General features: G+C 42.5%; 1 protein-coding gene across 1 annotated transcript in view; it reads left to right on the forward strand.

Moving 5' to 3' along the window:
• LOC121294019 (CDGSH iron-sulfur domain-containing protein 3, mitochondrial-like) overlaps positions 1-14,161 on the forward strand; it is a 55,174-nt gene that overhangs the window by 23,807 nt on the left and 17,206 nt on the right. The window contains exon 2 of the mRNA XM_041217503.1: positions 11,111-11,245. Within this exon, the coding sequence (XP_041073437.1) occupies positions 11,111-11,245 (135 nt within the window). The remainder of the gene's footprint in view (positions 1-11,110; positions 11,246-14,161) is intronic.

Consider the following 14,161-nt stretch of genomic DNA (forward strand, 5'->3'; position numbering starts at 1 on the left):
CCGTCAACACCTCTTTGTTCTTTTGTTTATGACATCTCTTGGTTATCTCCACCTATCACTGGCCTTCTATCCAGCTCTACCTGTCCCACCGGCCCCCCCCCCCCCCGCCTTAAACCAGCTTATATTTCACCTCTTTTCTATTTTTCCTTAGTTCTGATGAAGAGTCATATGGACTTGAAACGTTAACTGTGTTCCTCTCCGCAGATGCTGCCAGACCTGCTGAGTTTTTCCAGGTATTTTTGTTTTTGTTCCAGGCCTAACTAGAGTTGGTTAATTCAATGTCAAATCAGGTAGAAAAGAAAGGGAAAGAAAGATTGGATAAGAAGAGAGAATAACGCACCAAGTAAAACTTGAAAAGCGATCTATATCACATTTTTAAAATTTCTTAGAATTAAAATCTGAAAGAATGTGAGTCCACACTTATAATTTTCAATACTGAAAGACTGATTGGAAGCAGTAAAACTTATCACATTGTTAAAAGGGTGCTTGGAATTGAAATTTCTTGATTTAACTTTCCGTGACAAGTTTAGTTCATATCGACTGTGCAATTACAGCGACTCTACGATTTTCAATAGTGAGTTTAAGAATAAGAGGCCTCCCTTTTAAGATGGAGATGAGGGAAATTTTTTTCTCTCAGCGGGTCATTAGCATGTGGAATTCTCTTCCCCAGAGAGCAGTGGAGCCTGGGTCATTGAATTTACTCAAGGCTGAGTTAGATTTTTGATAAATAAAGGAGTCAAGGGATATGGCATGGGTGAGGTGGGGGGGTGTTGGTTGTAGACAGGATAGTGGAGCTGAGACCACAACCAGATCAGCCATGATCTTAACGAGTGCCGGAGCAGGTTCGAAGTGCTGAGTGGCCTACTGCTGCTCCTAAGTCCTATGTTCCTAGGGCAGATAATGAGATGCCACTTCCATGAAGCTAATGACGGAATGGGGAGTTTTGGACAGCCACTTTTGGATATCTGCATTTAACCATGCCCTTGCCTGAAGTTGCTGTACCATTTGCACATTAATAATTGTAATTTTATTAGCAAAATCTGGGTCATATGTATGGATATAAATTTCAAGATTTAAGAGAGTCATTAGGAAACAGTGATACAACTTCTAGCTTCTGAGGATGGCCATGTATCTTGCGATCACACCTGTTCTCTACATTAATACTATTTATCTCCACCAAACAACAAATTCAACACTCTTTCATGCCAGCTGAATTAAAGGAAGAAAAAGCACCATAGCAAACCGCACAGCTCCATGTAATAGCCGTAATGACCGTGGTCACTGGTAATGAGGGAGATTTGGCAGTAGCAATAGACAGAAGCTTGAGCGTGACAGTGCAGAAGCTTTTTTTTTGGTGAAGGGTGTGATCCGGATTATAACTCTAGTAATTTGGCTGAAGTTTATAAACTGCTTGATCTTTACTCTTGCAGCTTATGGAGGTCATCCAAAGCCCTCTGGTGTGTTAGACATGAAACTCGCTCCCAGCCATCTGTTCTCTCCTTAATGCATCAGTTAATGTATCCCATCTGTGAGATATTACATTTGCTATCTGTCGCAATTATAATTTTTAAAAAATCTGGTTACTGATAGCAGCCGGGATAGAGCATTGGAAATAGGCAGTCCTAGCATGCTTCCAATAACGCAGAACTTAGAATTTTCTGTTAATAAGAACGAGATTGCAGTAGCGTATAGTATTAATGTTTAATTAAGTTTTACTTCTGTTATGTAGTCATAAACCATTTGAAACTCATTGCTTTAATTACAGAATTGGGCTGATTGTAAAAATACAAATCCAGTCGCACTTCACACCTCTTCTAAGACTTGTGGCGATTTTACTGGCTTCGTATTTTACAAGCAGAAAGTCTGATTTTTTTTTTAAGTGTTGGAATGCTAAATGTTCAGGCTTTTTTCAGAATTTTTCAACATGTGTTCAGAGCAGCACTGTGATGCTTGTCATTTGGGAAAAGTGTATCTTCATAAGCAGAGGTGTTCAGCCAACTTACAGTGGAACTTACGCATCCCTAAAACCTGACAGTACCATTGGCCAAAATCAAACACTATCCAAACTTCGATATTCTTATTCACAAGTTTGTCCTGTTTTGAATTTTGTAGACGAATAGATTTGAGAAGGGTTATCCTTCGTGTTGACACCTCATTGAAACATAACACTCAATATTGGTTACTATTTGCAGTTTAAGATTTATGTACATTGAGATTATCCTTTTGAACTTTACATATGGAAACAACTTACATTTATATAACACCTTTAACCCCAGAAAACATTCCACAAACACACCACTGTGGCCAATAAAGACAAATCTTTTTCATCAAATATTTCTGTTGCTGATGCAAACATGGTTAGGAATTTTAATGTCCTGTGTCATTCATTTGTTGAGTATTTTTGTTTGCAGGTTAGAGAGTTTGGCAAGTTACAGTATGAAAAGGTTTTATAGTTTTAATTTCTACAGTCATTCTTGGTGATTCTTCTAAACCAGTTGTCTCAGTGAAATAAGTCACACACAATGTGTGGGCTGAGAGAACCTTTATTTTACATGCGATACTTCTTCTTCTTGTGTCCACAGACAGTCTATACATGGCCCAGCCAGAACTGGACACATTTTTGCGCCTTGTTGTTAAATTCGGCAAGATCTGCAACAGTGCAGGGTTCCTCTAGCGATAGACATTGCAGGAGATGTTGCATAGTCTGTGGCTCAATTCCACATTCACAAGTTGTCGGGCAGGTTGTATATCCCCATTTGCTTAGTGACACCTTTGAACGACCTACACCAGTCCTAAGTCTCTTAAGGCTCTTCCAGATTGCCCAGTTGTAATTAGCTCCTGGGAGAAGGCTTTCATCCGGTCTTTCCACAAGGCGATGCGGGCTTCAGATGGCGTTGATTGTAATGGAACAACACTGTTCATGAAGCTCTTCCTTGACTTTAGGCGGCTGGGTGTAGGTGTATGACCATGTAGAGGGTGCCTCTCATCTGATGTTTGACGGAGTCACTCTTTCTTGCTGGTTATCATTCTACTAACAGTAATACAACACTGCAACATGAATGTGGTGCCAAACAGGAACAGCCATCATCATATTATCATTACATGGCAATGACCTGATCATTTATTGTTTGTGAGTTTGATAGCACATTTAAAAAGGACATTTTTCTCCAAATAAACAATTGAAAGGTGCCTAGGAAGCTCATGCTCGAATATACAAACATATGATTTAGGAACAGGAGTAGACCATTTGGCCCTTCGAGCCTGCTTTACCATTCAATAAGATCATAGCTAATCTGATTGTGGTCTTAACTCCACATTGTGTCTACCCCTGATAACCTTTGACTCCCTTGTTAGTCAAGAATCTATCTACCTCTGCCTTAAAAATATTAATTGACCCTGCCTCCACTGCTCTCTGGGAAAGAGAGTTCCAAAGATTCACGACCCTCAGAGAAAAATTCTCTTCTCATCCCTGTCTTAAATGGGAGATCCCCTTATTTTTAAACTGTGTCCCCTAGCTCTAGTCTCTCCCACAAGGGGAAACATCCTTTCAGCATCCACCCTAATAAGTCCCCTCAGGATCTTATATGTTTCAGTAAGATCACCTCTCAGTCTTCTAAACTCCAATAGGTACAGGCCTAGCCTGCCCAAGCTTGTCCTATAAGATAACCGCTCCCCATCCCAGGTAACAGTTGAGTGAACCTTCTCTGAACTGCTTCTAAAGCATTTATATCCTTTCTTAAATAAGGAGACCAAAACAGTACACAGTACTCTAGATGTGGTCTCCCCAACACCCTGTACAAATGTAGCAAGACACTTTTGCTTTTATATTCAATTCACTTTGCAATAAATGACAATATTCCATTTGCCTTCCTAATCACTTGTTTTACCTGCATACTAAATTTTTGTAATTCATGTACCAGGACATCAGATCCCTCTGTACCTCAGAGTTCTTTAATCTCTCACCATTTAAATTACACTGCTTTTCTATTCTTCCTGCCAAAATGGACAAGTTCACAGTTTCCTACATTATACTCCATCTGCTAAATTTTTGCCCACTCACTTAACCCATCCATGTCTCTTTGCAGACTCCTTACATCCTCTTCACAAGTTACTTTCCGACCCATCTTTGTGTCATCAACAAATTTAGCAACCATAAATGTAGTCCCTTGATCCAAGTCATTGATATAAACTGACACAGTACTGATCCGTGTGGCACACCACTCATCACATCTTGTCAACCTGAGTTTGCTGTCTTCACTTCTTCTCAAGTTTATTCTAATATCCCGAGGGGTTTACTCTCATGGCTTCCTGGCAAGTAGAGATTTTCAGAGGTGATCACAGGGAGCCCTTGGATTATCAGATTTCTGTTTTGTCTGTCATCAGATCTATGTTTCCATACTTAGTGACTTGCATAGTACACGGAAATGTATTGGTCAATGACAACTAGTGTGGCTCCATTACCTAACCCCTCACTGCATGTCACTTGACATTCGTCTGTGTTATACACTTATCATTACAAGGGGTCGTACAACTGCCCTTAGTGAATCGCTGAGCTAACTAGTTTTGTACTACTATTAGTACATCCTGAGTGATGAGAATGTGGAGCTCGCTACCACAAGGGATAGCTGAGTTGAATAGCATAGAAACATTTAAAGAAAAGCTAGCTTAACACATGAAGGAAAGGAATAGAAGGGTATGTTGATAATGTAAGAAGTGGGTTGGGAGGAGGCTCATGTGGAGCAGAAATGGCCACTTAACCCGATTGGGAAAATGACTTGTTCTGTGCCATAAATTCTATGTAATCTTTATTTATGATCACTCTTTCTTTGCTTGTCACCCCCACCACTACATCCCCACCCCCCCAACCACACACCACCACCCCCCCAACCACACCCCCCCCAACCCCAACCACACCACCACACCTCCCCCCCCACCCCATAAGAATTTAGCAGTTGGACTGTTTGCCATGTGCATATTTTATGAAACTGACGTGTAACTGTTGTATTTAATATCAGTGATTGACTAAAGCTGCACCAGTTCAGAAACTGATTCTGGGGCTTTGCAATCCTTCCTTTTAGCAGGGGGGAGAAATATTTGCAATGTTTTTCCACCTCTACAATACACTCCATGTATCCAGAAGGCATTTTTGGTTGTAACATCCCTTCCTCAATTGCTGTTTTTTCTTTTAAATACAGAGATCACAAATCATGAGCAAGTGCAAGGTTTGCCCAGACATTTTCCTGCAGCTATATCATTTTCTTTATTGTCTTTTGACAGAACAAAAAAATCAAATAATCCCTTAATTAAAATACAGTACTTTCCACTTTAATGTAAAACAGTGCAGATTAACTGAGGGGGTGGGGAAATACTACGATCCAAACGGGATATTGAGATTCAGCTGTTTTGGTTATAAAATGGGATTAGGCGATGTTTTCCCAGTTGTTGTTAAACTCAGGATAAGTTTCCCTGGCTATAGTTCATCCTTGCTCCTTAAATCTTCTCGATAAGATTTGTTTCCAGTGAACACTACATTCATCGCTTCTAAAGTAACAATTCTTGTCACAAAGATGCTGGATCACATCCTTACTGCCTCCAGGAACAATAGGGTACAGTATGAAAAACAGAAAATGCTGGAAAAACTCAGCAGGTCTGGCAGCATCTGTGGACAGAGAAACAGAATTAACATTTCAAGTCCAATATGACCCTTCTTCAGAGCTTTGTTGTTCCAGTGAACTCGAATTGGACTCAAAACATTAACTCTGTTTCTCTCTCCACAGATGCTGGCAGACATGCTGAGTTTTTCCAGCATTTTCTGTTTTTATTTCCGGTTTCCAGCATCCACAGTATTTTGCTTTTATTCTAGGGAACCACTATTGATCTGCACTCCCTCATCATCATTACAGACAACTCAGTCCCAAGATTTTCCCAGTGTTGCTTATTCGCTTGCAGTTGTATATAAAATCATTGTTTGCTTTCAAAAATAAAAATTACAAGTTTTGGGAGCTTTACTCCTCGAAAATAACAGTTGATAATTGAAAGTGATCAACGATATATGTATTGATAACCTGACTGATTAGTTCTTTTTGGTGCAATGTCAGAGTCTCTAGAACCCAAACCTGCAAGCACACCAGACTTTTCCAAGGTGAGAAGAAAGTTTGGAAAATCAAAGCCATACCAGGGTAAAGAGGCAGATAATATACAATGCATCCATCCTATAAGAAATGGTACAATTAAAAGATAACTTGTGAGCAGCACCTAGAATCTTACAGCATAGAAGGATGCCATTCAGTCCATCACGCATCTGCCAGCTCGTTGAAAGAGCTATCCAATTAGTTCCATTAAATTATCCAGTAAACCCCTACTTCCCCGACCCTGTCTCTTCTGTTCCCCTGCAATTTTCTCCCCTTCAATTATTTATCCAATACCCTTTTGAAAGGTGATTTTTTTTTTTCCACACAATAGGCAGTTAGAATCTGGAATGCACTGCCTGAGAGTGTGCTGGAGGCAGGTCCAATCAAAGCATTCAAATGGGAATTGGATGATTATTTGAAAAGAAACAAATATGTGGAGTTACGGGGAGAAGGTAGAAGAATGGCACTAGGTGAAATGCTCATTCAGAGAGCTGGTGCAGACACAATGGGCTGAATGGCCTCCTTCTGCGCTGTAACAATTCTGTGATTCGATGCCAATTAAAACTGCTTCCACCAGCCTTTCAGGCAGCTCATTCCAGATCTGCCCAGAACTATTCCTCCTGGTCCGGCCTTTTGCCAATTACCATAAATCTGTGTCCTGCGCCAAATGAAGTGTTGATTCCTGTTGCTTACTTTGAAATTGCACAAATATAATTGTCTTTATTTTTATTCGTCCACGGGATGTGGACTTCGCTGGCTGGGCCAGCATTTATTGTCCATCCCTAGTTGCCCTTGAGGTGCTGGCGGTGAGCTGCCTTCTTGAACCGCTGCAGTCTGTGTAGTGTAGGTACACCCACAGTGCTTTTAGGGAGGGAGTTCCAGGGTTTTGACCCAGCGACAGTGAAGGAACGGTGATATATTTCCAAGTCAGGATGGTGAGTGACTTGGAGGGGAACTTGCAGGTGGTGGTGTTCCCATGTATCTCCTGTCCTTGTCCTTCTTGGTGGTAGAGTTCGTGAGTTTGGAAGGTGCTGTCTAAGGAGGCTCACCACTTTCATAGCTTTCCATTCCGGGCTACTTCGCCCAATTAAGAACCGGAAATAATTCTGCCTTGGAGGGCGAGGCTGATTTTCTTTTCTTTTATAAATCAGAATTGTTTTCCCCAACATGTAGCCAGCGTTTTTTCTAGTTAGAACACAAACACCAGATGGTGAAAATCAGAAATAAAAACAGCAACTGCTGGAAGCTCTCTTCCAGTTTCGATGAAAAGTCAGCAATGTGGAATGTTAATGTCCAGTTTCGCTCTCTCTCTCTCCACCCATGTTGTCTGACCTGCTCAATATTTCCCGCATTCAGTAAGACCTGGCCCTTTCTTACTTTGTGATGGGTTTCTTTTTCGTGATTTAACACAGTTTCAGGTCATTATCATCCGCTTCTAGACTGAGCTGTGGTTTAGTCATGATGGCAACAGATCACTAAACTCAGGTCATCATTCCCCTCCCTCAGGTACCACACCATTTTGCATCTGGAGTGTTAGCAGGTGAGTTAAAACAGGAGACTGAGACCCCCCCTCCTCCCCCTCCTTCTTCCTCCTCCTCCTCCAGGGAACACACCTGCTCTGTCTCCATCCACACGTCTCCACCAACCCACGTTCTAAGCAAACCTGGGTAATGACAGCACAGGGAGGGAGGGAGGGAGAGAGAGAGAGATCTCGTTTCGCCGGACACTCGCACCAGACCTATCGCCACACTCCCTAAAAGAAAACTCGCACCTGAACGCCGAACTGTTCGTGTTCTCTCTCCCATCCTGAGACCCGAGGCGGAGGCGGAATGAACTCACTCGCAGCGTTCGAAATGCAGACGAGATAATGGAAACCAGACCCCGGGTCTACTTGGGACAATAAACATAAACATTGCTGTCTGAATCCCTCCCCCTCTCTCTTTTAGCCTCACCGATACACACACGTTGAGAAAGGGGTTTTCGGATGTTCTCAGGAAGATTGGGTCGAAGAGGTCCCAGAATGTAAACTCTCTCAAAACTCTTCCCAGTTCGTAATATCTTAATTCCAGCAACCCCCCCTCCCTCCCTTTTGTCATTTGAAGGGTTCCCTCTCAAATATACATTTGCAATGTATTTATTTATTTTAACTACAGTCCCGTTCAGCCTGGCCAATTTCCGCTTTCAATATTTATGTCTTTCGCGGGAAGGTAGATTCTATCGACTAAGATTCATCCAACAGAGAAAAAAAAATCTGTTCACCTTTGCAAGGAAGCCCCCTTTTTATTATTCATTACAACCTTCAATCTGTGAACTACACCGAGTTGCCCAGGCGCCATATTCAGTTGGCGTTGAGTTGCATTCAGTAAATTAATTTTGGACGAGTTAAGGGGTTTTGATAATCAGGTAAACGTTTCAGAACCGGCTGGGGGGTGGGGGGGGGGGGAATCTTTATTGGGTCAATTCTTGTAAGAGTGGAGGGAAAATGCCGAATTGAACCCAGCTGCCGCTGAATGGGAGCTTCCCCCACATTGTGAGCATTTATCCTCCTTTATTCTGTATGTATTTTCAGCCTCGACGATCTGCCAGGAAATCTCATCCCCTCCCCCCCCCCCCCCCCCCCCCCCCCCCCGAGGAAAACCAGGGGAAAAACTGTAATTTCCTTTCAAATTAATACGATAAACAGAACCCCCTCTCGACTCAGTCATTTCTTTCACTGGGTAGTCTAATATATCTGGCTGTGACGTAGCTCTGGGTGTAATTCCCAAACACTTGGCAGTGAAGAGAGACAGACTGGGTACAGGTTTCAAGAGGTTGTCTCACCCGTCAGTTGAAACAAAAAAATGAACTTTAACAACCCTTTGTTCTCCGTAATATTCAATCCCAGGATCATACAGCACAAAAGGAGGCCATTTGGCCCATTCTTTCCAATGACAGCCCCCTAATTAGTCCCACTCCCTTGCTCTTTCCCCATAACGCAGCATTATTTTTTCATTTCCAACCCAATATCCAATTCCCTTTTGAATGCAACTATTCAATCTGCTTCCACATTTCTGTTGAAATGACAAATTATCTTAGCTCCTGGTGTTATTGAATTTATTTAGCGAATGTGTAGATCTCTCACACAGAATTACATAAACATTCTTCCAATGTTTCTTACATTAGAACACTGACTACACTTAAAAAGTACTTCATAGACTGAAGAGCTTTGAGACATCCTGAATTATTGAAAGGTGCTCCATAAATGCAAGTCTTTATTTATAACATTCTGCCTAACCCACCCATTGTTGGCATTTATCCTGCCCACCATTATTAGTCCTAATAACATGAGCCTATCTTGTTCCCATATGTCTTACCTTTTCCTCCAGCCACCGATATAACCTTTACTGTAATGTTGAATGGACTCCCATCAGGGTATGCTAACCCTTTCTCGTTAGCTCTTCACCCCTCCCAATCAGATGGACAAAACAGTGTTTAAGTAACTATTTCATTTTTAAAATAGTGTCACACCTCAGCCCATGCCCCCTGTCAAAGATGTTGATTGTGGCTGAGACATGATTCCATAGGTGTTGCCAGCCACTTAATGTTTCATCAGAGTGTGGTGATGATGTGTGAGCCTCAGTGGTCTTTGTCAGGGTGCTGTGGGACTGGGGCTGTTGCAGTCTTTTCCCGACTTCTGTGAATGCCTATTTTCCTCTGGGTGTCATTGGATACTGATTAGGAAGAAAATCTTTAGCTGAATATTGTTTTCTTCTGCTTCCGGTCCAGCCACGCCTCAAATTTAAAATTCTCTGAAGAAGAGTCATACAGACTCAAAACATTAACTCTGTTTCTCTCTTCTGCTGAGTTTTTCCAGCATTTTCTGTTTTTGTTTAAAATTTTCATCCTTGTTTTCAAAGCTCTCCATAGCCTCGTTCTTTTTTATTATTCATTCACATGATGTGAGCGCCACAGGCTAGACCAGCATTTATTACCCATCCCTAACTGCCCTTGAGAAGGTGGTGGTGAGCTGCCTTCTTGAACAGCTGCAGTCCATGTGGTGTAGGTACACCCACAGTGCTGTTAGGATGGGAGTTCCATGATTTTGACCCAGCGACAGTGAAGGAACGGCGATGTATTTCCAAGTCAGGATGGTATGTGACTTGGAGGGGAACTTGCAGGTGATAGTGTTTCCATGTATCTGCTGCCCTTGCCCTTCTCGTTAATAAAGGTTGTGGGTTTGGAAGGTGCTATTGATGGAGTCTTGGTGACTTGCTGCCTTTCTCTGTAACTTCCACCAGCCCCACAAACCCTCACCTTTTTGGGGCTCCTCCAGTCTGGTTTCTTGAGCTTCCCCCATTTTATTTCACCACGTTTCTATATTTCCTTAGTTCTGACGAAGGGTCATACGGACTCGAAATGTCAACTGTATTCCTCTCCACAGATGCTGTCAGACCTGCTGAGTTTTTCCAGGTATTTCTGTTTTTGTTGTAGATTTCCAGCATCTGCAGTATTTCACTTTTACCCCGTTTTAATCACCTCTCCACGGACGCTTATATCTGGATCCTATAAAACTGGAGCAAAGGACATTGGCAGAACCTGTGCTTTTTCGGAAACTGCTGTGAGAGCTTGGGGTTCTGCTCAACACAATGCGACACAGCTTAACTGAGGCCTGTCTTTATGAGTAAACTTTAAAAGAAAGCAACTGTTTTGTAAAAAAAAAAAGCTGGCTTACTTTGAAAGCTATTGCTCTGAAAAGTTTTTTCGTATGTTTAACAGTATAAAAATACCAATAAATACTTCAATAAAAACATAGAGGGGGGTCCTGACTGCTCATTGAAATCTGTCTCTGCTGACAATTAATGCAGCAAGGAAAAGCCCTGCACTGCGGCTCCACTGGCTGCCAGTTGCTGACCGAACCAAACGACGGTAATTAGAATCCCTTCGGCACCAAAACCGCCAACCAGCATTTCTGTTTCATGTTTTTTTCCTTCCACCCGCAGATAAGGAGTCATTGGTACTGCACGTCTGCTGCTTCACCAAAGAGAGCTGTCATCGCAGCCAAACATCCCTTTGAAGCAGAACTTCAAGCAGCCAAACTCTACGCTTGGTGTGCCTGTGGGCACAGCAAGAAGCAGGTATTTATTCACTGTCACTACTTAATACTGTTTTTTTATTTGGAGTATTAGTCCTTTTTGTTTTCGGAATGGATCAAACATTACTTTCTGCACGCGTCCCACGTTATGTCTAATGGGCTCAAACCAACTGGCAATTTTCCAAGTTCAAACGGCCTTACTCGTTGGCCATGCATTTCAGGAATCCCCAGGTATTCCACACACAATTTTCCATCCATTAAGTGTCCAGGTATTTGCCCAGTTAGGTGTGGTCCCAGCATCAGCACAAGGCGCTCAAAATTGGCCTTTTAAATAGAAAAAGATTGAAAATGTAACTTTCGCTACTATTAACCACCTTCGCTTTGACAAGAATGAAAATTAACCTCAATATTAGCCTGGTGTTAATTCTTAAACTTGCTCGCAGTCAGCCCTCAACACTTGCTTCAAATAATTTCTGCTCGTGCACTGAAAAGACAAAACACTTTTTCTGACAAAATTACAGTTTATCTTTTGTCGCCCCAGGAAATAAAAACCTTTTGATCAGGGCCTATGACATTGCTGATTTTATTTAATTCGAACCACAACACGCTTTTTTTTATATTTGTTTTCCAGATGTGGGCAATTCCAAGGCATTAGGCCTTCGAGAAATTGTTTACTGGGCCTCTTCAGAGACTGTTTAGAGTTGACCCCATTGCCTTGGGATGTTTTACTGTGTTAAAGGTACTACATAAATGTAAGTTATTGTTGTAGGGACGGGAGTCACGTGTAGCCAGACGAAGTGATGGTGGCAGGTTCCATTCTCTGCACTACAGGGAAGTGAACAAGTTAAGTTTCATTCACGAGGTTTTCTTGCTTTTCCATCTCAGGTGCCAGCCCCTGAATAATCATATTTATTTTCACAATTTGCATTTCAAGCCCAAGACCTGTGGGGACTGACAGTCTGTTAGTGAAGACTTCACAGCACTATCCTCAATACATACAGTACCCCCTCAATGTCTTAACGTTCACTATATGCCGCAAATTTTTTTGAACGCAGCACTCTGCTTCATAAGCATTTCAGAAAGTTATGATTCCTTTCTGAAGGAAGAATTCCTGTTCGGTTTGTTTCCCTGCTGTTTTAGCCTGAGGTCATTGAGGTAGATTTATGTCCTCCTGCTTGGGCGGTAATCTATCAGAGCGACTCACCTGTCCTTTATAGAACACCTTGGTGAATTCAAGGGAATGAGCATCACATGGGTTTTGCAAAGAGTGGCTGACCTGCTCGGACAGCTGTCCAGATTGATTTCTCTCAGTGAGAGGGCTATCCTATGAGATTGAGTGGAACGGGTCTAAATTCTCTGCACCTTAGAAGACCAGGAGGCTGTCTTATTGTGACATCTAAAATTCTTGAAGTGCTTGACAGAGTGGATGCTGATAGGCTGTTTCCCCTGGTTGGACAGTTAATAACATAGGGCCATAGTCCCAGGATGAAGAGATGAGGAGAATTTCTTCACTCAGAGGGTTGTGAATCTATTAGAACTGTGGATGCTCAGCTGATAAGTATATTCAGGACTGACATCAATAGATTTTTCGACAATATGAGAATCGTGGAATATGAAGAGAGGGCAGGAGAGTGGAGCTGAAATGAAAATTCAGCATTGACATTATTGAATGGGGAAGCAACATCCTGGGGGGTCACCCTGGACCAGAAACTGAACTGGACTAGCCATATACATCGTGGCTACAAGAGCAGGTCAGAGGCTAGGAATGCTGTAGCGAGTTACTCACCTCCTGACTCCCCAAAGCCTGTCCACCATCTACAAGACACAAGTCAGGAATGTAATTGAATACTCTCCACTTGCCTAGATGAGTGCAGCTCCAACAACAACAAGAAGCTTGACACCATCCAGAACAAAGCAGCCCACTTGATTGGCACCCCATCCACAAACATTCAGTCCCTCCACCAGCAACACACAGTAGCAGCAGTGTGTACCATCTACAAGATGCACTGCAGAAACTTACCAAGGCTGCTTAGGCAGCACCTTCAGAACCCATGAGCACTACCATCTAGAAGGACAAGGACAGCAGACACATGGGAACACCACCATCTGGAAGTTCCTCTCCAAGCCACTCACCGCTCTGCCTTGGAAATATATTGCCATTCCTTCACTGTCGCTGGGTCAAAATCCTGGAACTCCATCCCTAACAGCACTGTGGGTGTACCTACACCACATGGACTGCAGCAGTTCAAAAAGGCAGCACAAGGGCAATTAGGGATGGGCAATTAATGCTGGCCTAGCCAGTGACACCCACATCCCATGAATGAATAAAAAATAGAGGAGCTGTATAGCCTACTCCTGCACCTGTCTTATCATGCTGGTGGTGAAGGTGAAAATCTACCCCGTTGTGTGTTTGTTTAATTTGTCTCTTATATGGTCATTATTTATTTGCAAGCCCTGAGTGACAGCATCAATAGCTATTAGTTTTCAAGAGAGCCTCACCACGCTTATGCATTTCAGGCAGGGACAGCAATCAGGAATGACAAACCTGATCAATTTCACTCTTACTAATCCAGACATCTGGAGATGAAGATCATCTGACCAGCCAATCTGGCTGAATCCACCTAACTTGGCAGAGGCCTGCGACTGAGTGACAATTCTTCCTCTTCAATGTTGGCCAGCTATATTTTTGTGTCAGTTGTAGCTCAGTGGGTAGTATTCTTGCCTCTGGGATAGACATAGTGTTAAGGGCTTGGATGGAGTGGATTTCTTGAAATGTGTACAGGAGAACTTTTTAGGTCAATATGTAGAGGGTGCAACAAGGGATGGCGCATTGCTGGACCTAATTCTGGGGAATGAAGCCGGACAGGGAGCTGAGGTGGTGGTGGGCGAGTATTTTAGTGATAGCGACCACAACATGGTACAGTTTAAATTTGTTATGGACAAAGAAATCGACAAGTTG

This window comes from Carcharodon carcharias, chromosome 23, assembly GCF_017639515.1.
Source record: "Carcharodon carcharias isolate sCarCar2 chromosome 23, sCarCar2.pri, whole genome shotgun sequence".
NCBI classification, from domain to species: domain Eukaryota; kingdom Metazoa; phylum Chordata; class Chondrichthyes; order Lamniformes; family Lamnidae; genus Carcharodon; species Carcharodon carcharias.